The sequence below is a fragment of the Scyliorhinus canicula genome, chromosome 4 (assembly GCF_902713615.1).
Source record: "Scyliorhinus canicula chromosome 4, sScyCan1.1, whole genome shotgun sequence".
NCBI classification, from domain to species: domain Eukaryota; kingdom Metazoa; phylum Chordata; class Chondrichthyes; order Carcharhiniformes; family Scyliorhinidae; genus Scyliorhinus; species Scyliorhinus canicula.
In genome coordinates, this window is record NC_052149.1 from 54,724,860 (window position 1) to 54,746,004 (window position 21,145).

A 21,145-nucleotide genomic window follows, 5' to 3' on the forward strand; every position below is an offset into this window, starting at 1 on the left:
CCCTCTTCTCCCCCCCAACACCCGCACCCCCTCTTCTCCCCCCCCCCCCCCACACCCGCCCCCTCTCCCCCCCCCCCCCAACACCCGCCCCCCCTCCTCTCCCCGCCCCCCTCCTCTCTCTCCCCCCCCCCCAACACCCGCCCCCCCCTCGGCAGTGTCAATTTCAGCGGCCAGCTGATTGTTTCAGTGAGAGCAGCTTCCCTCTCTGGATCAAAGTGAGCCAGCCGCTGAAATTGACACTGCCGGCTGCTCTCTCCCTCCAATCCAACTTTTAAGTTTTAATGTTTCTGATTGGAGGGAGAGAGCAGCCGGCAGTGTCAATTTCAGCGGACGGCTCACTTTGATCCGGAGAGGGAAGCTGCTCTCTCACTGAAACAATCAGCCGGCCGCTGAAATTGACACTGCCCGCTGCTCTCTCTCTCCAATCAGAAACATTAAAACTTAAAAGTTGGATTGGAGGGAGAGAGCAGTGGGCAGTGTCAATTTCAGCGGCCGGCTGATTATTTTAGTGAGAGCAGCTTCCCTCTCCGGAGCCGGCCGCTGAAATTGACACAACTGACAGTTGGGGTCCATCAGCCCCCCCGCGGTATATCGCGAACCGCGGTATTGCGGAGCGCGGTATAACGGGGGACTAATGTATAAGCTAAATATGGGAAAAAGTGAGATGTTTGCGGTCCAGGCGAGGGGACAGGAAAGGTGATTGGGGGAGCTGCCGTTTAGATTAGTAGGGGGAAGCTTTAGGTACCTAGGCATTCAAGTGGCGTGGGAATGGGATTGGCTGCATAAATTAAATCTGGCCCGACCAGTAGACCAAATGAAGGACGATTTTCAGAGATGGGACGCGCTTCCATTGTCATTAGCTGGGAGAGTGCAGATGGTGAAGATGACGGTCCTCCCGAGATTCCTGTTTGTGTTTCAATGTCTCCCCATCTTTATTCCGGGGTCCTTTTTTAAACGGTTCAACAAAGTGATCTCTGGCTTTGTTTGGGCGGGCAAGACCCCACGGGTAAGGAAGGTAATGATTGAGCAGAGTCGGGGAGAGGGTGGGCAGACACTGCCAAATTTTAGTAGCTATTACTGGGCGGTGAATATAGCCATAATCAGGAAATGGGTGGTGGGGGAGGGGTCAGTGTGGGAGCATATGGAGGTGGCTTCATGCAAGGGCACCAGTTTGGGGGCGTTGGTAACTGCGCCTCTGCCGTTCCCGCCGGCACGGTACTCCACCAGCCCCGTGGTAGTGGCGGCCCTGAGAGTCTGGGAGCAACGGAGGAGACATGTGGGAGCAGAGGGAGCATCGATCTGGTCCCCAATCTGTAATAATTACCGGTTTGCCCCGGGAATTATGCATGGGGCGTTTCGGATATGGCGGAGAGCAGCAATTGAGAGGATAGGGGACATGTTTATAGAGGGGAGCTTTCCGAGTATGAGGGCGCTGGAGGAGAAGTTTGGGTTGGCGAGGGGAAACAAATTCAGGTATCTGCAGGTGCGGGACTTCCTACATAAACGGGTGTCAACCTTCCCGCTCCTACCACTAAGGGGGACTCAGGATAGGGTAGTTTCCAGAGTGAGGGTGGGAGAAGGGAAGGTCTCCGACATCTATAAGGAACTTATGGGTCAGAGGACACGCAGACTGAGGAACTGAAGCGCAAATGGGAAGAGGAGTTAGGAGGAGAGATAGAGGATGGTCTCTGGGCAGATGCGTTGAGTCAACGCGTCCACAACATGTGCCAGGCTCAGCCTGATACAGTTTGAGGTCGTTCACCGGCTCACATGACAGTGGCCCGGATGAGCAGATTCTTTGGGCTGGAAGATGGGTGTGCAAAATGTGCGGGAGTACCAGCGAACCATGTCCACATGTTCTGGGCATGTCTGAAGCTTAGGGGATTTTGGCAGGGGTTTGCAGATGTTATGTCTACGGTGTTAAAGACGAGGGTGGTGCTGAGTCCAGAGTTGGCGATTTTCGGGGTGTCGGAAGATCCGGGTATCCAGGAGGAGAAAGAGGCAGACGTTCTGGCCTTTGCTTCCCTGGTAGCCAGAGAAGGATATTGTTAGCATGGAGGGACACAAAGCCCCCGAAGTCGGAGACCTGGCTATCGGACATGGCTAGCTTTCTCTGTTTGGAGAAAATCAAGTTTGCCTTGAGAGGGTCACTGTTGGGGTTCGCCCAGAGGTCGCAACCGTTTGTCAACTTTTTCGTGGAAAATTAATTGTCAGCAAGGGAAGGGGGGGGGGGGGGGGGGGGGGGGGGGCGGGTGGGGGATTAGTTTCGCTTAGAGTCGGGGGTTAATAATAGGTGGGACCTGTAAGAGAGGGAGACGGCTTTTGCACTATGTTTATAGTTTTGTGTACATTGTTTATTGTGTTGTTGTTATAATACCAAAAAATATCTCAATCAAAATGTTTATTAAACAAACTATAAATACCCTAATAAAATGTTTCTTTTTAAACCACTAGAAAGAGTGCAGAAGAGATTTACGAGGATGCTACCAAGACTCTGAGCTATAAGGATAGGCTGGGACATTTTTCCCTGGAGCGTAGGAGGCTTTAGGGTGATCTTATAGAGGTCTATAAAATAATGATGGGCATAAATAAGGTAGTCAACATCTTTTCCCAAAGGTAGAGGAGTCTAGAACTAGAGGGCATAGGTTTAAGGTGAGAGGGGAGAGATACAAAAGAGACCAGAGGGGAAATTTCTTTGCACAGGAGGGTGGTGAGCATCTGGAACAAGCTGCCAGAGGCAGTGGTAGAGGCGAGTACAATTTTTTTCCTATGCTCCAAAGAAAGCAATCCAAGTCTGTCCAATCTCTCCTCATAACTAAAACTTTTCAGCCCAGGCAACATCCTGGTAAATCACCTCTGCAACCTTTCAGTGCTATCATCCCACCTATGATGTGGATTCCAGAACTGCACACCATACATCTTTTAAATTTTTTTTAGAGTGTTCAATTCATTTATTCCAATTCAGGGGCAATTTAGCATGGCCAATCCACCTACCCTGTACATCTTTGGGTTGTGGTGCCGAAATCTGTGCAAACTCCACACAGACAGTGACCCAGAACCAGGATTGAACCTGGGACCTCGGCACCGTGAGGCAGCAGTGCTAACCACTGCGCACCCTGCCATACTCTTAACTGTAGCCCAACCAACATTTTATTCATTTCCAGCTTAAATTCCATGCTTTTAAACGTATACCATATGCTGCCTAATGGGTGGCATGGTAGCATAGTGGTTAGCACTGTTGCTTCACAGCTTCAGGTATCCAGGTTCGATTCCTGGCTTGGGTCATTATTGTGTGGAGTCTGCATGTTCTCCCTGTATCTGCGTGGGTTTCCTCCAGGTGCTCTGGTTTCCTCCCCCAAATCCTGAAAGATGTGCTGTTAGGTCATTGGAACATTCTGAATTCTCCCTCTGTGATACCGAACAGGCGCTGGAATGTGGCGACTAGGGGATTTTCACAGTAACCTCATTGCAGTGTTAATGTAGGCCTACTTGTGACGAAGAGTATTATGGAAAAAACTCATATCCACCCTGTGTACCACCTTGAATTGTATCAGGCTCATCCTCGTGCACGAGGAAATAGCATTTACCCTGAGTGCCTCACTCCATACTCCCCAGTTTATCTCCACTCTCACCTCCCGCTCCCATGTCTCCTTAATCTTCACGACTTGTTCGCCTCTCTGCTCTCCCAGCCACCCATGTATGTCTCCGATCCTGCCCTCCCATTCCACGTCCGGAAGCAGCAGTCGCTCCAGCAGGGCATGCTTCGGTAGCCTGGGGAACTCTTTCCAAACCTTCCGCGTGAAGTCCCTTACCTGCAGGTATCCAAACTCACTTCCTCGCGGGAGCTCTACCCTCTCCTTCAGTTCTTCTATACTGGCAAACCTCTCTTCCAGGTACAGGTCCCTCATCTTAACCAATCCCACTTCTCTCCACTTTAAGTACATACACCCTCCCCCGGCTCAAATCCTTGGTTTTCGCACAGTGGCGTTAACACTAAAATCCCTTCAATGCTAAAGTGCCTCCTCAACTGATTCCAGATCTTCATTGTGGATTGCACCACTGGGCTCTCTGTGTATTTCCTTGGTGCCAGTGGCAACGCCACCGCTACCATAGCCCGCAGGCTGGACGCCCTAAAGGATCCTTCCTCCATCCTCACCCATTCTGCCACCTCTCCTGCCAATCCTCCCTTCTGCCTCTGTAACAGTGTCCTCTTGACTGTTGGCACCTTCCCTGCCCACACAAACAAGATCATCATATCCAGCTTCCGGAAAATGGCCTTGGGTACAAAAATTGCAAGTGTCTGGAATATGAATAGAAACCTTGGCAGGACATTCACCTTCACCACTTGGAACCTCTTTGCCAGAGTCAGATGCAGCGTGTCTCAGCTCTTCAGGTCCTCCCTAATCTCCTCAACCAGGTGTGTTTCCCGTTACCTGAATCCCTAGACATCTAAACCTATCACTGGCTACTTTAAATGGTTAAATCTCCTCCCCTCCAAGGTTGACTCTCCGACCCGGTTCGTTCACCGGGAACACTTCGCTTTTCCCCAAATTCAATTTGTATCCTGAGAACGCCCCAGACTCCCAAATAGGCCCATAATCCTCCCCATGCTCTCCAGAGGCTCCGATACATGCAGTAACAGGTCATCTGCATATAGCGACACCCGATGCTCTCTACTCCCCCTCGTAAGGCATTTATGATTTTAATAATTTTCAACATCAAATGTCAACAAAAACACAACAATGTAACCAACAAACCCCCTGGGCACAGACCTCAGCCAACATGGCTTTCACAAACAGTGCCACCTTCCCAGCCTTGCTCGTCACTCCCATGCCTCTCCTTTCCCCCCTCCCCCCTGCTGGCAGCTTAAGTTTTCTCAAGTCGATGAACGGCTGCCACCTCCGAGCGAACCCCTGTAATGAACCCCTCAAGGTGAATAACATTTTCTCAAGTCTGAGAAACGCTGCTATGTCGCTAACCCTACCCTCAACTTCGGGGGCTCGGAGGCCCTCCAGTCTAGTAAGATCTGTTCCGGGCCACCGGGGTTGCAAAGGCCAGGACATCGGCCTCTCTCACCCTCTGGGCTCCCGGGTCTTCCGACACACCAAAGATCACCACCTCTGGATGCAGCATCACCCTCACGTTTAAGACCTCTGATATGACGTCAGCAAACCTCTGCCAGAAACCCCTTGGCCTTGGACACAAGAGCTCCCATCCTCACACCCACCACGCAGGAACTCTCCCATCCATCTTACTTATTCCATCCCCTCATCTTTCCTCTATTCTCCCACCTTCTACATTCCTGGAATAACTCCCACTATTCTATTTTTACTTTCCCAATCTCCATCCTCTACTTCTGTAACCAATCTTACTCCTGAACCCCCTTCTAACTTAGTCCTGCCAACCTGGTTCATACATATCTATGATCGCAGCAAGGTGAGTGTGCATTCCTTTCAGCCACTGCACCTTCCATGCAGAAAGACCACCTCCACATTTAAACTCGTGAGGTGGGGGAAAACCAGAGATCTTTTCACTGGTTCATTGAGCCTTCACACATTCCATGTTCTAAGCCTTACCAGGGGCTTACGCTTTTGTTCCCCTTTCAGCTCGATCCCTTCTGATTTCACCCTGTACCAGGCCATCAACTGTTCCATCTGGGGCCTTCCAACTTGCTCTGGCCCTTCCCCCTCCACCATCTTTCCAATAGCTGTCGCACCACAAGTCTCTTCCAACTCCTTGACCAGGTCTTTCACCTTCTGCCGGGTTTGGTAACCAGCAGGGAAACTTCTCCTCCACCCGTAAGCTACACTTTTTTTACTCCCGTTTTCAGGTAAAAGCAGCACTTTTCTATGCCTTTAAGCAGGAGCTGCCCTGTGCACGACCACTCGCACTGTGGCCGTCACCGGAAATGCTGCTCTCCTAATTTCCTTTTTAAGTTCCAAGAGATGGGCGTTGGAGGGTAGGCTTTATAAAATAAAGAATAATGTTCACAGGATTTTGATGCAGTCGATCTGGAGCTCCCTTGTGCGAAGCCCCTAGACTAAGTAGGTGTCTGGAGGTTCTCACCAGTGGAGATTCGGCGTGGAGGAGAATATAGAGCTGGATCAATTCTTCTCGTCTCAACTTTTCTGATTTCTAAATACAGATGTGGATTCTCTGGCTGCAGGTTGATAATCCCACATGGAATGTCATGCAAGGCGGGAATAGTGCAAGTTGGGTCAGCCTTCCTTCTTGTCTTATTTGTCCAAAGCCTAAAGCCTATCTCTGCCATGTGATTTCCAGTAAATCAGTAGCCTTTTCCTTTCCCAGTATTTTCCCTGCACTTTCGCCAACCCCCTACCTCACTGATGCGCCCCCGTGTCTCCCATGCCTCGCTTCCCCCATGCATGAAACAGTGAGCTTTGTGGGGAAAACCACTCTTCCCTGCATATCTAATAATAATAATGATCACTTATTGTCACAAGTAGGCTTTAATGGAGTTACTGTGAAAAGCCCCTAGTCGCCATATTCCGGCGCCTGTTCGGGGAGGCCGGCACAGGAATTGAACCAGCGCTGTTGGCCTTGTTCTGCATTACAAGCCAGCTGTTTAGCCCACTGTGCTAAACCAGCCCCAACAGCAGCATATGAGAGAAATCATGGGCAATTGACGAGGCAGAGTGTGTGTTAATTCTACACATCTGCCGAGTTGAGAGTGGATGTGCACAATCCACACATCTGATGCCATACACCGTGCCCCTGGGACAGTACATACAGTCAGGAGGAGGTCATCAGGTTCCTTGAGTGTAATCAGTGAGATCATGGCTGATCTGATGTGGCCTCAAATCCACATACCATCTATTCCTGATATTCTTTGATTTTTCTTTTGTTCATTAAGAATCAACTTACCTCTGCCTTAAAATAATCAATGTCCCTGCATCCACTGCTCTCTGGGGCAACAGTTCCAAAGATGCATGACCCTCGGAGAGAGAGATTCTTCTCACCACCATTTTAAAATGGGTGACCCCTTATTTTTAACTCTGTCCCCTATTATTGTTGTTGTTATTATTATTATTATTAGTTCTAGTCTCCCCGACAAGGGGAAGTATCCTTTCACCACCTACCCTGTCGATCCCCTCGAGATCTTGTATGTTTCAAATAAGATCACCTCTCAACTTCTAACCGTCAATGGATAAAGGCCCAGCCCCACTCCTTGTTAACTGCTAATGCATTTGTATCCTTAAATAATGAGACCAAAACTGTACACGTTACTCCAGCTGTGATGTCACCAACATCCTTTTTCAATTGAAGTAAAACATCTCTACTTTTATACGCCATTCCACTTGCAATAAACAACAATATTCCATTTGCTTGATGGGGGAAGGATTAAGGTGCGAGGTGCTGCAGAGGGTTAATGCCTCAACTTCGTGTGCAAGGCTGGGGTAGATTCAATTAAAGGTGGTGCACAGGGTGCACGTAACGAAGGCGAGGGTGAAATGGCAGTTGGAGGGGGTTCCACAAGAAATGGGTTTGTTTATTTTACACTTTGGGGATCTGGTTGCTGCCAAGGGGTGAGGAGGGCAGTTTGTGGGGCGGGGAAGGCGGGGATTTGTCTTTATTCTTTGTAAAAATGTTCAAATATTAAAAAATTGAATAAAAATATTTAATAAAACATTCCATTTGCTTTCCTAACCACTTTCTGTATCTACATATTATTTGTGTTTTATGTTTGGGGAAGTCCCAGATCCCCCTCATGCAGAGTTCTGTGATCTCTCCATTTAAATAATACGCTGTTTTTCTATTCTTCCTTTCAAAGTGGACAAATTTATATTTTCTAATATTGCACACCATCTGCCAATTTTTTTGTCCACTCACTTAACCTATCTGTCCCCTTGCATACACCTTCTGTCCTCTTCAACTTACCTTCCTACCTTTCTTTGTGATGTCAGCAAATTTAGCAAACATATATCCATATCATTGATATAGATTATAAATAGTTTATCTCTATGGGACTGACCCCTGTGGCATTCCACTTGTCAGACAGCCATACATACATGCCAGTGAGAGAGAATGTGCTAAAAATAAATTGCACATTATGTCACTTACAATCCCAGCTGATACTATTGAACAGTCCGATCTCAGTGGAACCCTGGATTAATAGATGGTAATTTTTTTTGTTTGTTTAGAGCCATGGATGAACAGAGTCGCAGTTCTGTTGATTTTTAACTAATGGAATTAAACCTTATTAAGCACAAAAAGATTAACTAATGTTGCTCGTTCTGGGTGAGTGTGCTTTACACTCAATTTGGCTCTGTTTCGTTCCTTAGCTCCAGAGTCGCCAGGTATCGTTAAGATACCGCCACAAGTTTCAAGTTCAAGTTCAGACCAATAACTCCATACACCAGTTAGTAAGTTCAAACAAGACACGTTGATTATAATACAGTTATCTACTAATTATGCATATAGAACTACAAGACTAGGCTAATCCTACCACTAACAGGCCAAATACTTATCTGGATAAGGGAACTGCCGGATCAGGGAACAACGGCCTCTAGCTTTGTCCTGGATCCGCAGGCTTCCAGTCGGTGTGGACTAAAGGGGTCAGGAGTGTCTACGCTCGTAGTGTGCGTTGTATGACACTTACTTGATGGCGGCTGCTGACCAGGCCTCCCCTTCTCAAGGTCTTCTGCTGCAACGGTGGTCAAGGAGAGCGCTGGCTATGAGGAGCTGGTCAAGAGAGCGAGCTGGGGTCGGGGTCTCTGTCTTATACCTCTCCCAGGGTCTTGCGCCCATCTGGGCGGACCCTCTATACACTCGCAATTGATTGGGTCTCTTCCCAATCGATTGATTTGAATTCCCCCAATAACGGGGCAGTCCCTCGATCACTGGGCGGTTATTGGGGCTTATTGTTTTGGACTTCTCTTGGCGCCGAGAAGTCTGGCCTTCAATTCAATGTAGCTATTTGAGTTAACTTGTTTCCATTGTACCTGGGAATCACCGGGTATCTCCTCATTAGTATGCTAACTTGTTTTTTTCACAGTGCTGTCTGGTTTCTGCAGCAGTCAGAATACACGAGCGCTTTTGCTAGCTGCTTGCTTTTGCAACATGTCCATTTTCCCTGCATTCTTTGTAATCTTCCATTTTGTGTTGGGCAGTGGCCACCCCAGGTGGCTACACTATAAATCTTCCCCCCCCAACCTATACCTTTACAGGCATAGTAAGAAGTCTTGCAACACCAGGTTAAAGTCCAACGGGTTTATTTGGAATCACTAGCTTTCGGAGTGTAGCTCCTTCATCAAGTGACTTACTGTGCCCACCCCAGTCCAACACCGGCATCTCCACATGGCTTTACAGGCATATACAGGGCTTTACAGGCATATACAGATTTATAAGGATAACACAAGTTACAAAATATATCTTGTATTCTAATGTTTTCAATAAATAGGCGAAATGTGACCAGACACACCATGGTGGCCTGCTGCAGTGTTGCGAATTCTATGAATTCTATAGAATGATGGAAGGGAAGTGATTATGCAATGTGTATGCAAAGCGAGAGCAATTGTCGACTAAGAAAATTGTTGTATTTTGTATGTGAAAACTTGAGCTGATTTGAATATATATGTGCATCCATGTAAACACTTCATTTCCGATATTTTGAAACAGAGCCTAGAAAGCTATTCATTTTATTAATTAGTTGAGCAGTGAAATATTCGACTGGTCTTGACTTTTTGTCGGTAAAGGGTGCTCAAGGTTCTAGCATTACACCTAATTTCAATGAGATAGAAAGAGAACTAACAAAAATTGAAGATGAACAATGGAAAAGGTTCAAACAGCAGATGATTTATGTAATGACAAACATACTTGCACAGGAAATAAACGGGTAATGCTGGCATGCTATGCAAAACATTTAGTTAGGCAGTAGGAAAGATATTGGGCCGTAACTTCCTTGGAGTGGCAATCAGCATCAGATTGCCACTCCATGGTCACCTACCGTTGCCAAATTTCCTCCATGCCCGTCACATCTGACCTTCCAATTCAGGCCGGACACACTACATCCAGGTAGTCCAGTGTCATGTCTAAGAGAGTCAAAATGAAGGTGGACATGCCCCTTTTTTACAGCACTAGGTGTCATAAAGCAAGAACGTTTAAAAGTTTGATTGAAATTGACAGGCCAAGGAGAAGGTAAGTGTCCAAGTTAAGTGGATTGGAGTTGGAGGGCGGGGGGAGGATTGGGAGTGGTTGATATTGGCCATCGATAGGAGTGAGGGGAGTGAACATTTGGGAAGGAGTTGTTGAAGTCTGACATGAGGAAGGTCTGATGGAGTTCCAGCTGGGTCGAATCTGATCTGATTCGTGGGTGGGAATCAGGCCTGTGCGTATGGGAGAGGAGAGAATCCCATAGGGATGTCGAGGGTGGGGAATACCATGTGGGGGTGGTTAGTTGGCACGGTGTGAGAATGTGTGGGTGGGCGGGTTCCCATGTGGGCATCATGCTGGGTGTTTAAAAACTTGCAAAGAAGTTATAAGAGGTTTTATTTCTTCTAACTACTTGCGTGGGCCCCTGGTGATCCAAGTTAGTTATTAAGTCGCATTTTTGAATGGTTCATAGTGCAGCACAATTGCCCAGAAGAAGTTGGTACTTATGAGCAATTGCCATGCAAATGCTTATCGTGGTTCTGAGAGGTAACGGGAGCATGGATGTTACAGCCCATTGTGTCTACTTTTAGGGAATCTTGGAAATATGTCACGGATGTACTCTGTCATGTACAGCTGACCCCTGAAATTACTAAGATTATAAATCGTAGAGCTAAGAAACTCTTCAAAAGGAAGACAGATGAAATTGTGACTTTTACAATTGGACAACAAAAAGGTTTAAAAATTATTCAGTTTCTCAAAAGGTTTTTTGATCAGGTAAAGAGGGGAACGTGATTCTGACTGGCCAGTGAATTGGTAATCGAAAGACTGAAAGAAAAGATTCTGAGAATTCTTTCGCACAGGAAGTTGTAAGGGCATTGAATTTGCTTCCAGTAGCATTGATGCAAATGTAATTATGAATAGGTTTTGGTGGTGAAATGAATATTTTGAAAAAGACAATTCAAAGGGCAGGGAAATGGGATAAGTTGACAGTTTGATTTCAGCACATGATGTGAGCTGAAAGACAGCTGTGTTGTAAAATTCCATAAATTAATTTGTGCCTGCAAGTCTGGTTGGAACATTTTTATGGCTTAATAACAGTAGTTAAGTGTTCTTTCCAATAAATGGTGCTATAAGGATAGCATTTCCTCAGTTCCTGTATTTCTCCAGGCGTTGTGACATTTTCTTTGTCGGCTGCCCCAACGTTAACAGTGGAAGAAATGGGAATGACTGCCAAAACTCTACCATTTTGTCATTATCTGACACTGGATTGTTCACATCCTAGAGTTTTATTCGCCAAATGCAATGGTTATGATAGCCGTTTGACATTTAAACCTTTTATTTGCAGGCGGCTATTAATGGAATAATTCCACAAGAGAATGGCATTTTACAGAGGTAAGTAATATTTCTTTTTTTTCGTATGTTAAGGATTGCAGCACAAATTTTGAAGATGTTGAAGTGTAATGTTTTCAAAAAATTTTATCGGGACTTAGAAAATTCAACTTTTATCAAGAATCTTTGAGACTTGTGTTTTCCAAACTGGGATTATTTTTGTTTAAGTATTCACTTTAACATTTTATCTTCATTGTTCTGCTATAAATGGTTTTGCAAATATTTATATTTGTGGTTAAAAACCAAAATGCAGGAAACAGTCAGGCTAGGCAGCATCTGTGGAGAGAGAATCAGAGTTCATACTTCAGCTTGATGACCTTTCATCAGAACTGGGTAAAGTTAGAAATGTAATGGGTTTTAAGCAAGTGAAAGGTTGTGTGTATGAAAAGCTTTGTGATATGGCGGAAGACTGAGATTACATGACGAAAGCATTGGCAGTCCAAGGCCAAAGGAAGTGGTAATGGGACAGGTAAAGAAATAAAAGATGTGTTGAGAGGAGGTGTGAATGGCAGAATGATGAACATCAGAGAAGAATAGAAGTAAAACCAAAAACCTCCAAAGAAAGAGACAACATGGTAGTAGAGGTTATGTTCTTAAATTATTGCCACACCAGGAACATCGGAATTAGGAGCAGAAGTAGGCAATTCAGCCCTTCGAGCATAATCCTCCATTCAATCAGGCGGATCTCTTCCTGGTCTCAAATACTCCTCCCTATCTGTCCCCTATATCCATTTAACCATTTTTTCTCTCTAGAAATATATCTGCCTCCTCCTTGAACCATCTAATGATTCAGATTCCATTGTACTATGGATTGGTGAGTTCCTCAAATTCATCACCCTCTGCGAGAAGTAGTTCCTCCTCAACTCAGTTCTAAATCTACTGCCTCTCTACCAATATCTGTGACCTTTCATTCTATATTGTCCTACAAGGGGGAGCATTTGGTCTACTTTACTTTGTCAGTTCCTTTTAGTATCTTGTATCCCTCAATCAGAGCCCCCCTCATCCTTCTAAACTCCAGCGAATTTCAACCCAAACTGTTTAATCTCTCCTCGGATGTTAACTCTTTTAATATTTGAATCTCCTCGGAACTGCTTCCGATGTCACCACATTTTTCCTCAAATAAGGAGACCAAAACTGGACACAATACTCCAGATGAGGTCTCGCCAACACCCTGTGCAATTGCAACAACACTTTTCTACTTTCCATAGAATTTACAGTGTGGAAGGAGGCCATTCGGCCCATTGAGTCTGCACCGGCCCTTGGAAAGAGCACCCTACTTAAGCTTAAGCCCACACCTCCACCCTATCCTAGTAACCCCACCGAACCTTTGGACACTTAAGGGGAAATCCACCAAACCTGCATATCTTTGGACTGTGGGAGGAAACCAGAGCAAAAACCCACACAGACACGGGGAGAAAGTGCAAACTCCACTCGCACAGCCACCCGAGGCCGGAATTGAACTCGGGACCCTGGAGCTATGAGGCAGCAGTGCTAGCCACAATGCCGCCACAGTTCTGCACTCAGTTATTTTGTAATGAACGCTAACATTCCATTTCCCTTTTTTAATAACATGTAGTACTTTCTGCGATTCATGAACATGGCCACCCAGATGCATTTTGAATCTTATTTCCATTTAGATAATTTGACTTTCTATCTTTTTGGCCAAAATGGATAACCTCATATTTATCTAAGTTAAACGCCATCTGACAAATTTTGGCCCAATCTCCTAGCCTATCTATATCTGTCTGTAAAATCATTCTCTCCTCTTCACTGCTACGTTCCGATCTATTTTAGTATCATCTGCAAATTTTACTATGTTACACTCTGTCCCTGCATATGAATAGTTGTGGTCCAAGGACTGATCCCTGTGGCACTCCGCTAGTTACAGTTAACCTGCCAGAGACGGGCCCATTTATCCCAACCATTTATCCCTATGACAGTCAGCCTATCCTCAATCCAATCTAGTACTCTGCCCCCACCCCTGTGATCTCGCCTTCTGGATCAGTCTTTTATGTGGCACCTTGTCAAACCAAAAGCTTTTAAGTGTCAAATTGAAAGGCGATGTTCTGTTCCTCAAACTTGTATTCAGCTTCATTGGAACATTGAAGGAGGCCAAAGGCAGAGAGGTCATCATGCGAGGAGAATTCAAATGACAGGTGCCAGGAAGTTTGGTATCATGCATGCTTTGTGAACAGAGATGTTCCACAAAGTGGTCACCCAATCAGTATTTGTTCCCCCTAAAGTAGAGCAGACCACATTGTGAGCAATGAATAAAGTTTACCAAATTGAAAGAGGTATGTAAATCGCAGATTCAGCTGAAAGGAACATTAGGGGTTTTGCACAGTGGAACGGAGAAAGAGCAAGTGTTGCATTTGTTGCAATTAAGATTGCATGGATGTAAGCAAGGGACAGTTTGCTCATCCTCCCTGCAGTCTCTCTCTCGTCCACACACGCTGCAAGAGCCTCGAACCTGTTAATCAAGTGCAAGGGCTAAGGCTCTGGACCTCCACATCTGTCTCACTCAGTCACATGCTCCTGTCCTTGACCATGGACCAAATTTGAAGTAGCTAGCTTAAATGGTGCGCTCAGCAAGACCACCTGTTTTTTTACTAGTTGAAATTCTAAAGAGCTGAGTTGGGCACTGCTGACTAGAGAAACCAGTTTGAACTTGCTACCTAATTAACGATCCGTAGCTGCCTCTTGGAAGCTTGTTTAGCCCTGACTAAGACTGGCTTAAAATTAAAATTTTAAATTACAAAATGCAAACTTTTCTAGATTTTAGAAAGTGATAAGCCTGTAAAATTCCTTCACATACCAAATTTCCAGGCTTACACTCTTGACCTGTACTCAGCCACGAGCTGGTTGCTTAATTATAAAAATAAATAATACAGTAGAGGAAATTAATCTTGACTCATGACTTGAAATTTATTGAAGATGTCTAAACCTCTGTGCTTAAATGTATATTATGTGTAAATAGTTATGAATTCGTAATAAAAGATTTGATTTATTTCATGCTATTTTCGTGGTGCTTATTTTTATTCATAAATGGGTCCTGTGGTATTTTGTACTTTGAGAGTTTTTAAAAAATCACCACCAGCTGGGGTTGGAAGCTTGTCATCAAAAAAAATGTGGGTACAAAATCCTGTTTTTACCATCTTGACCATAAGACATAGGAGCAGAAATAGGCCACTCGGCCCATCGTGTCTGCTCCGCCATTCAATCATGCCTGATATTTTCTCATCCGCAATCTCCTGCCTTCTCCCCATAATCCCTGATCTCCTTATTGATCAAGAACCTATCTATCTCTGTCTTAGGAACTCAATGATCTTGCAGTGTGTTGATGATTTGACCAGCATTGTACCTGGCTCCCAAAAAGCAGTTTTAAGTGAAAAATATGTATTGGGATGCAAATATTTGTAATGCATAGTATGGAGATAACTTATTACAGAAGCGGCTATTTACAACTGAAATTAACCAGTGATAGTTCAATGGATTAGAATCGTTTCTCATATCTATTAAACTGTAGACATTTTAATCTGTTTTATCATTTATGTTTAAAATGTCTTTTACTCTGTTTGCAGTGAGTTTGTTAGTGGTGAAACATCTCAGGATCCAGTGTACGGTCCCACCAGCCAACCTTCTTCCTCCTCCTCTTCCAATTCTCCAGCTTTCTGCCCCATAATACCATCTAGGCCAATTGTAGAAAGACAACCAAGAATGCTAAATTTCAGAGTGGAATACCGTGACAGAAACGTGGAAGTGGTAGTTGAAGACACCAACACAGTTGGTAAGATTTTAAAATGTATGATTCTTGAAATAAGGTGTAGATAAACTGACCATGAAAATGTTACATGTACCTTGCTACCACCATCACCACCCCTGCATCAGCTCTGATAGAGGTACAGTACTCCCAAGTTCAGCTGTCTGAAAACCAGAATTGTCCAAAACCCAGATATCTTTCTCTCAGCCCATAGAACAGCGTAAAAAAGGAGAAAAAATTAATAATAGTAAATTCTTTGAAATACAATATGTGGTCCAAGTGGGTGCTTACATGAATCACATCCGTGAGCTCATTGTAAGGATTGAACAGTATTTATGGCACCTGTAGCCTGGAAATTAAATGAGGAACTTGCCTCACTGAGAATGGCTCACTGCTTAAGACAAATCATAGAATCATAGAATTTGCAGTGGAGAAGGTGGCCATTCAGACCATTTGAGTCTGCACCGGCTCTTGGAAAGAGCACCCTACTTAAGCCCACGCCTCCAATCTATCCCCGTAACCCAGTAACCCCACCTAACCATATTGAACATTTAAGGGCAATTTATCATGGCTAATCCACCTAATCCATCTTTGGACTGTGGGAGGAAACCGGAGCACCTGGAGGAAACCTACGCAGACACAGGGAGAACACAGACTCCGCACTGACAGTGACCCAAAGCGGGAATCGAACCTGGGACCCTGGAGCTGTGAAGCAGATGTGCTAACCACTGTGCTGCCGTGCTGCCCTGATCAGCACGGTATGATCAGCACAAATGATCAGGAGAGTGCTAATCTCTGAAACAAAGATTGAACAACCTCGGGCCAGTTCAGAAACTTGAAGTAACATGCTTATCACTTGCCTGCTCTCATCTAATCCGGTGGGTGATCTGAAATCTGCCACAGTCTTGGGCCTAAGGGTGCTTGATTTTGGATATCGGACCTGTACTATTTATTTTTAAAAGCTTGACTTTATCCCCAAAAAAGATCACTTTTGTAAACCTAGCAATATTTGGAGCTTCACTGAGTGAAATGTAGCGCTTTTACATTGGTCCTGATTAGTATCTTCACAGTCCAAGGCAACGTTGGGCCTGCAGGACTACACCAGAAAGATTTCACCATGTGTTCCGAGTTGGGAAGATTTAAAAAAAAAAAAATATTTATTGAGTTATGAACAGTAACAACAATATTGATGAAGTATATAATATAGGTATAGAATCAAAGAAGTGAAAAACAAGCACATTGGTTTAAGTAACTATGATATTTAAACTAACCCCCTTCTAACTCAACTCTCGACTGTGTCCAGTTCTTAAAGAAAGAGATGAATGGCCACCATCTCTGATAAAACTTCCCCACTGAGTTTCTAAGGTTATATTTAATCGTCTCCAGATGCAGGAATAGCATCATGTCTTCCATCTATGCGGATGCTTTAGGTGGCATGGGGGGGGACACGACGACATTAAGCTGTCTTCGCCTCCTGGCTATTAAAGAGGGAAAGGCAAAAACCTCCACATCTACCCCTGAATGGAATGCTGGAGAGTTTGAGACTTCAAATATTGCTACCAGTGGGCAAGGTTCTAGGGCCACCCCTAAAATCTTAGATATTGTATCAAAAAAGGCAACCCAGTATCTAGCAAGCTTAGGATAAGACCAAAACATATATATGTGGTTAGCTGGTGTAAGTGAGCAGTGTGGTCCACATCTCAAAAGAATCCACTCATCTTCGCCTTATTCCAATGTGTTCTTTGTAATACTTTGAACTGAATCAAACTCAGTCTGGAGAAAGATCAAGTGGAATTTATCCTGGAGAGGGCTTCCCTCCAAGCCTCCTCAATAAGTACAGGCCTAGCTCCCTAGCCCATTTTCCCTTCACTTGATCTGATAAAAGAATAAGGCTATACAGGGATAGACCTTCTCTGTTGTGCCAAGGACAGGACCTTCTCCAACAAGGAAGAAGGTGGACAAAGAAGTGATTGTCGCAGATTCGGGCAAGCGAAGACCGTAAGAGCAGATTCAAGCACTTCCGGAACTGCTTCCAAATCCTGAGGGAAGCGATCAGCAGAGGACTCAAGAAAAGACCCGCAGGGTAGAAGGGTAGCGGTGCAGTAATTATGGCACATGGGGAGGAGATTATGATGCAAGACCGAGCCTCCACTTTACCCCAATTCGAGCCAGGGTCACTAAGCCATTGCAGGATTTTCTGTATGTTGGTCGCTTAATAATTAAACAGGAGATTCGGGATGGCCAAATCTCTTGATTCCCTGTCTCCCTGAAGCAGAGCACTGCAGACTCTGGGACTCTTGCCTGCCCAATTAAAAGCTAAAATTAATTTGGTAACTGTAATAAAAAATGATTTGGGCAAAAAATGGGGATACACTGAAATAAAAATAGAAATCTTAGGAGCACATTCATCTTGATAGTTTGGATCCTGCCTGTAAGAGTGAAAGGAAAATTATTCCACATCTGTAAATCTGCTTTAACATTACCGATGAGGCTTGAACAGTTCAGTTTGTGAGGCAAAGCCCTGTTATGGGCTGCTCGAATCCTCAGGAATTGAAATTAGAGGGTGAAAGACGAAACGGCAGTGAACTAAGTTGAGCCTCTCTGGCTGATGGATTCATCGGAAGACACTTCTACCCACATTTAATTTTTAGCCTGAAAAGGTGCCGAATGCTGTAATGAATCCTCCTTGCGTTGTTTCCTGAGGAGTATAGAGGTAGATCATCAGCGTAGAATGAGACCCGATGCTCCACTTCCTCCCGGTGTATACCCTTCCACCCATCTGGTGACCTCAACACTATCAAGATGGGCTCAATATCTAGTGCAAAGAGCAATGGAGAAATGGGGCAGCCTGTCTAGTGCCCTTTCCTAACGGGAAGTATTCTGAGGCAACTGTATGCATATGGATGTTAGCTTTAGGGGCATTGTATATCAGACAAATCCAGGAGGAAAATTTAGTGCCGAAACCAAATCTCCCCAAAATCTCAAAGGTAATTCCATTCCACCCTATCATTCTTTTTCAGCATCCAAAGTTGCCATGACTTCAGGTTCCCGAGCAGTAGGGGCGGGAAAGGACAATGCTTAAGAGGCATTGGACATTGGCCGACAACGGTCTGCCTTTAATAAAGCCTGTCTGGTCCTCCAACACTACAACTGAGACCCAGGACTCCATTCGGGAGGCCAGGAATTTACCCGGTAGTTTAACGTTTGTGTAAAGAAGTGAAATGGGTCAGTGTGACCCACACTCTACTGGATCCTTGCCCCCTTTAAGGAGCACAGAAATTGAGGCCTGAGTGAGGGTCAGAGGTAGTGACCCCCCAGATAGTGAATCATTAAACATGTCCAATAGAAGAGGCGTGAACTGCTCTGAGAACCTTTTATAAAGTTCGGTTGGGAAGCCATCAGGACCAGGGGCATTGCCAGATTGTTGCCATCCGATACATTCTTTATTTCTTCTGGGCTTAAGGGAGATTCTAGTTCCTGTCTCCTGCCTTCCTCAATGGTCGGGATGTGTAGACTATCTAGAAAATTCTTCATACCTTGAAGTGTTTGGAGGAGACTCTGACTCATATAGCTTATGACAATATGAACTGAAAACCGCATTAACCTGGAGAGGAATTGACACTAAATTACCTTCCGTTTTCCGAATTAAAGGGAATCCTCGGGAGGCAGTCTGCTCTTGAGCTGATGTGCAAGAGAATGACCTGCCTTTTCCCCATGTTCCTAGAAGATGCCCCTGGAATGTCGAAACTGATGTTCAGCTTTGTCCATAGATATCAATTCGAATTGTAGTTGTAAATTTTTTCTGTGCTTCAATAGACCTGGCGTTGGGGCAAGTGAATATTGGCAGTCAATCTCCAAAATTGAGTCCACTTGGCCTTTGTCATTCCACACTCTCTACTTTCATGATGTGACCTTTATATGAGATCTCTTCTCCCCCCTCTCCTGATGACGGCCTTTAGGGTTTCCCAGAGTGTTGAAGGAGATATTTACTCTGTTTTGTTGAGCTTAATAAAGACTGCTATGGCACCAGACAAATGCTCACCAAATTTGCCATTGGACAACAAAGTGGTGTCTAGTCTCCAAGGTGGGCGTTTGAGAGGGCCAAAATCAAAACTAAATTCAACAAAATGAGGAATATGGTCAGAGATGACAGTTGCCGAGTAATCAACTGCCATCAGGGAGGAGGGACTTGTCAATCATAAAAAAAATCAATTTGGGATGTCTCATAAATGATACCAGTGCCCTGGACATCACTGATGGGGTCAGAGAACGGAGAAATTGGAATGGTCCAATTTAGGGTCCAACGCTCATTTAGGTCACCTAAAATCATTCGATGCGAGTCTGAATCAGAGAAGAGGTTGACTAGAGAGTTTATAAAATTTGGATTGTCCCAGTTGGGAGCATAAATATTTACTAAAATAACCGGAGTGTTTTCCAGCCAACCACAGAGAACAATGTCATGACCATTGGGGTCCTACATAATCTGAGAATGAGAATATTGTATTATTTGATGAATTAGTATTGCCGTGGCTCCAGCCCTACCATTAAAGCCTGAATGAAAGACTTGCTCCACCCATTTTTTGTGAAGCCTTATCTGGTCCTTCACCTGCAGGTGGGTTTCCTGTAGAAGTACAACACCCAAGTTTAGATCCTTAAGATGAGCCAAAACCTATGCCCGTTTCACTGGCCAATTTAGACCCTTAACATTCAAAGTTACAAGGCGAAAAGGAGATTCCCCCATTACCTCTCACTCCAGGGCCAGCCATTACCCTTGAAGATTAACAAGTAAGGAATCTTTTTTAAATTAAATTTAGAGTACCCAATTATTTTTTTCCCCAATAAGGGGCAATTTACTGTGGTCAATCCACCTAACCAGCACATCTTTGGGTTGTGGGGGTGAGACCCATGCAGACACTGGGAGAATGTGCAAACTCCACACTGACAGTGACCCAGGGTCGGGTTTCGAACCCGGGTCCTCAGCGCCATAGTCCCAGTGCTAACTGCTGCACCACGTGCCGCCCACAAATAAGGAATCTTAACAAGCCAAGGTGAGGAGATCCCACCAGGACAGCGGCCAAGCCGGGTTCATTGACCAGGCAAACACAGTAGTGCACAACATCAAACAAACTTTAACTCCTCCCTAACCCAACAACATCCAGTAGTAATATTAAATCTCTATATAACAACCCTATCAAACCTATATTCTAAGCTCCTATTCGCAAGGTGTTTGCGACTAGGAGCTGTAACACACCCAATCTTTTACTTCCCATCAGCTAACCACCTCCTTAGTTGGGAGGTTCTCCGCTCAACCATTTACTCAAAGCAAAGGAAAACTTTCTAACATATGTAAAATTCATGATACAACGATAGCACAACAAAAAAAATAAGTACAACGCTTGTCAAAACCCAACGATAATTTCATATCCTAAATTTTATACAAGCTAAAAATATAAAAGCTTCTGAACTTCAAAACATATTAACTTCAACCAATATAAAGGAGAATCAAACCGAGTTTGAATTGAGCTGTCCAAAAAGGCTTGCTTCTTCAGGGGAGTAAAAAAGGTGACCCTTCTCCCCAACAGACACGTAGAAGCGGGCTCGGTATATGAGACCAAACCAGAGACCCTTTTTATATAGAATGCATTTCACCCTGTTGAAAGCTGTCTCTTCTTTGCCAGGTCAGCACTGAGATCTTGGTAACAACCAAATGAAGTGGCCTTCCTATTTAATCTCCTGTTTCTCCCTGGCCCATCGAAGGACTGTACCTTGAAGTTATGGAATCTGTTATAACCGCATGTGGGGGTTTCCCAGCACGAGGTTTTGGTCACAATGTGCGAGGAGCACTGTGCAGCTTCAGGGGGGGGAGACACCTTCATAGAAGTT

At 44.8% G+C, this 21,145-nt stretch overlaps 1 protein-coding gene across 1 annotated transcript in view; it reads left to right on the forward strand.

The window, feature by feature from the left end:
• The window catches only part of faf1 (Fas (TNFRSF6) associated factor 1), a 490,861-nt gene that overhangs the window by 39,009 nt on the left and 430,707 nt on the right, over window positions 1-21,145 (forward strand). The window contains exons 3-4 of the mRNA XM_038794284.1: window positions 11,459-11,505; window positions 15,084-15,289. Of these exons, the coding sequence (XP_038650212.1) occupies window positions 11,459-11,505; window positions 15,084-15,289 (253 nt within the window). The remainder of the gene's footprint in view (window positions 1-11,458; window positions 11,506-15,083; window positions 15,290-21,145) is intronic.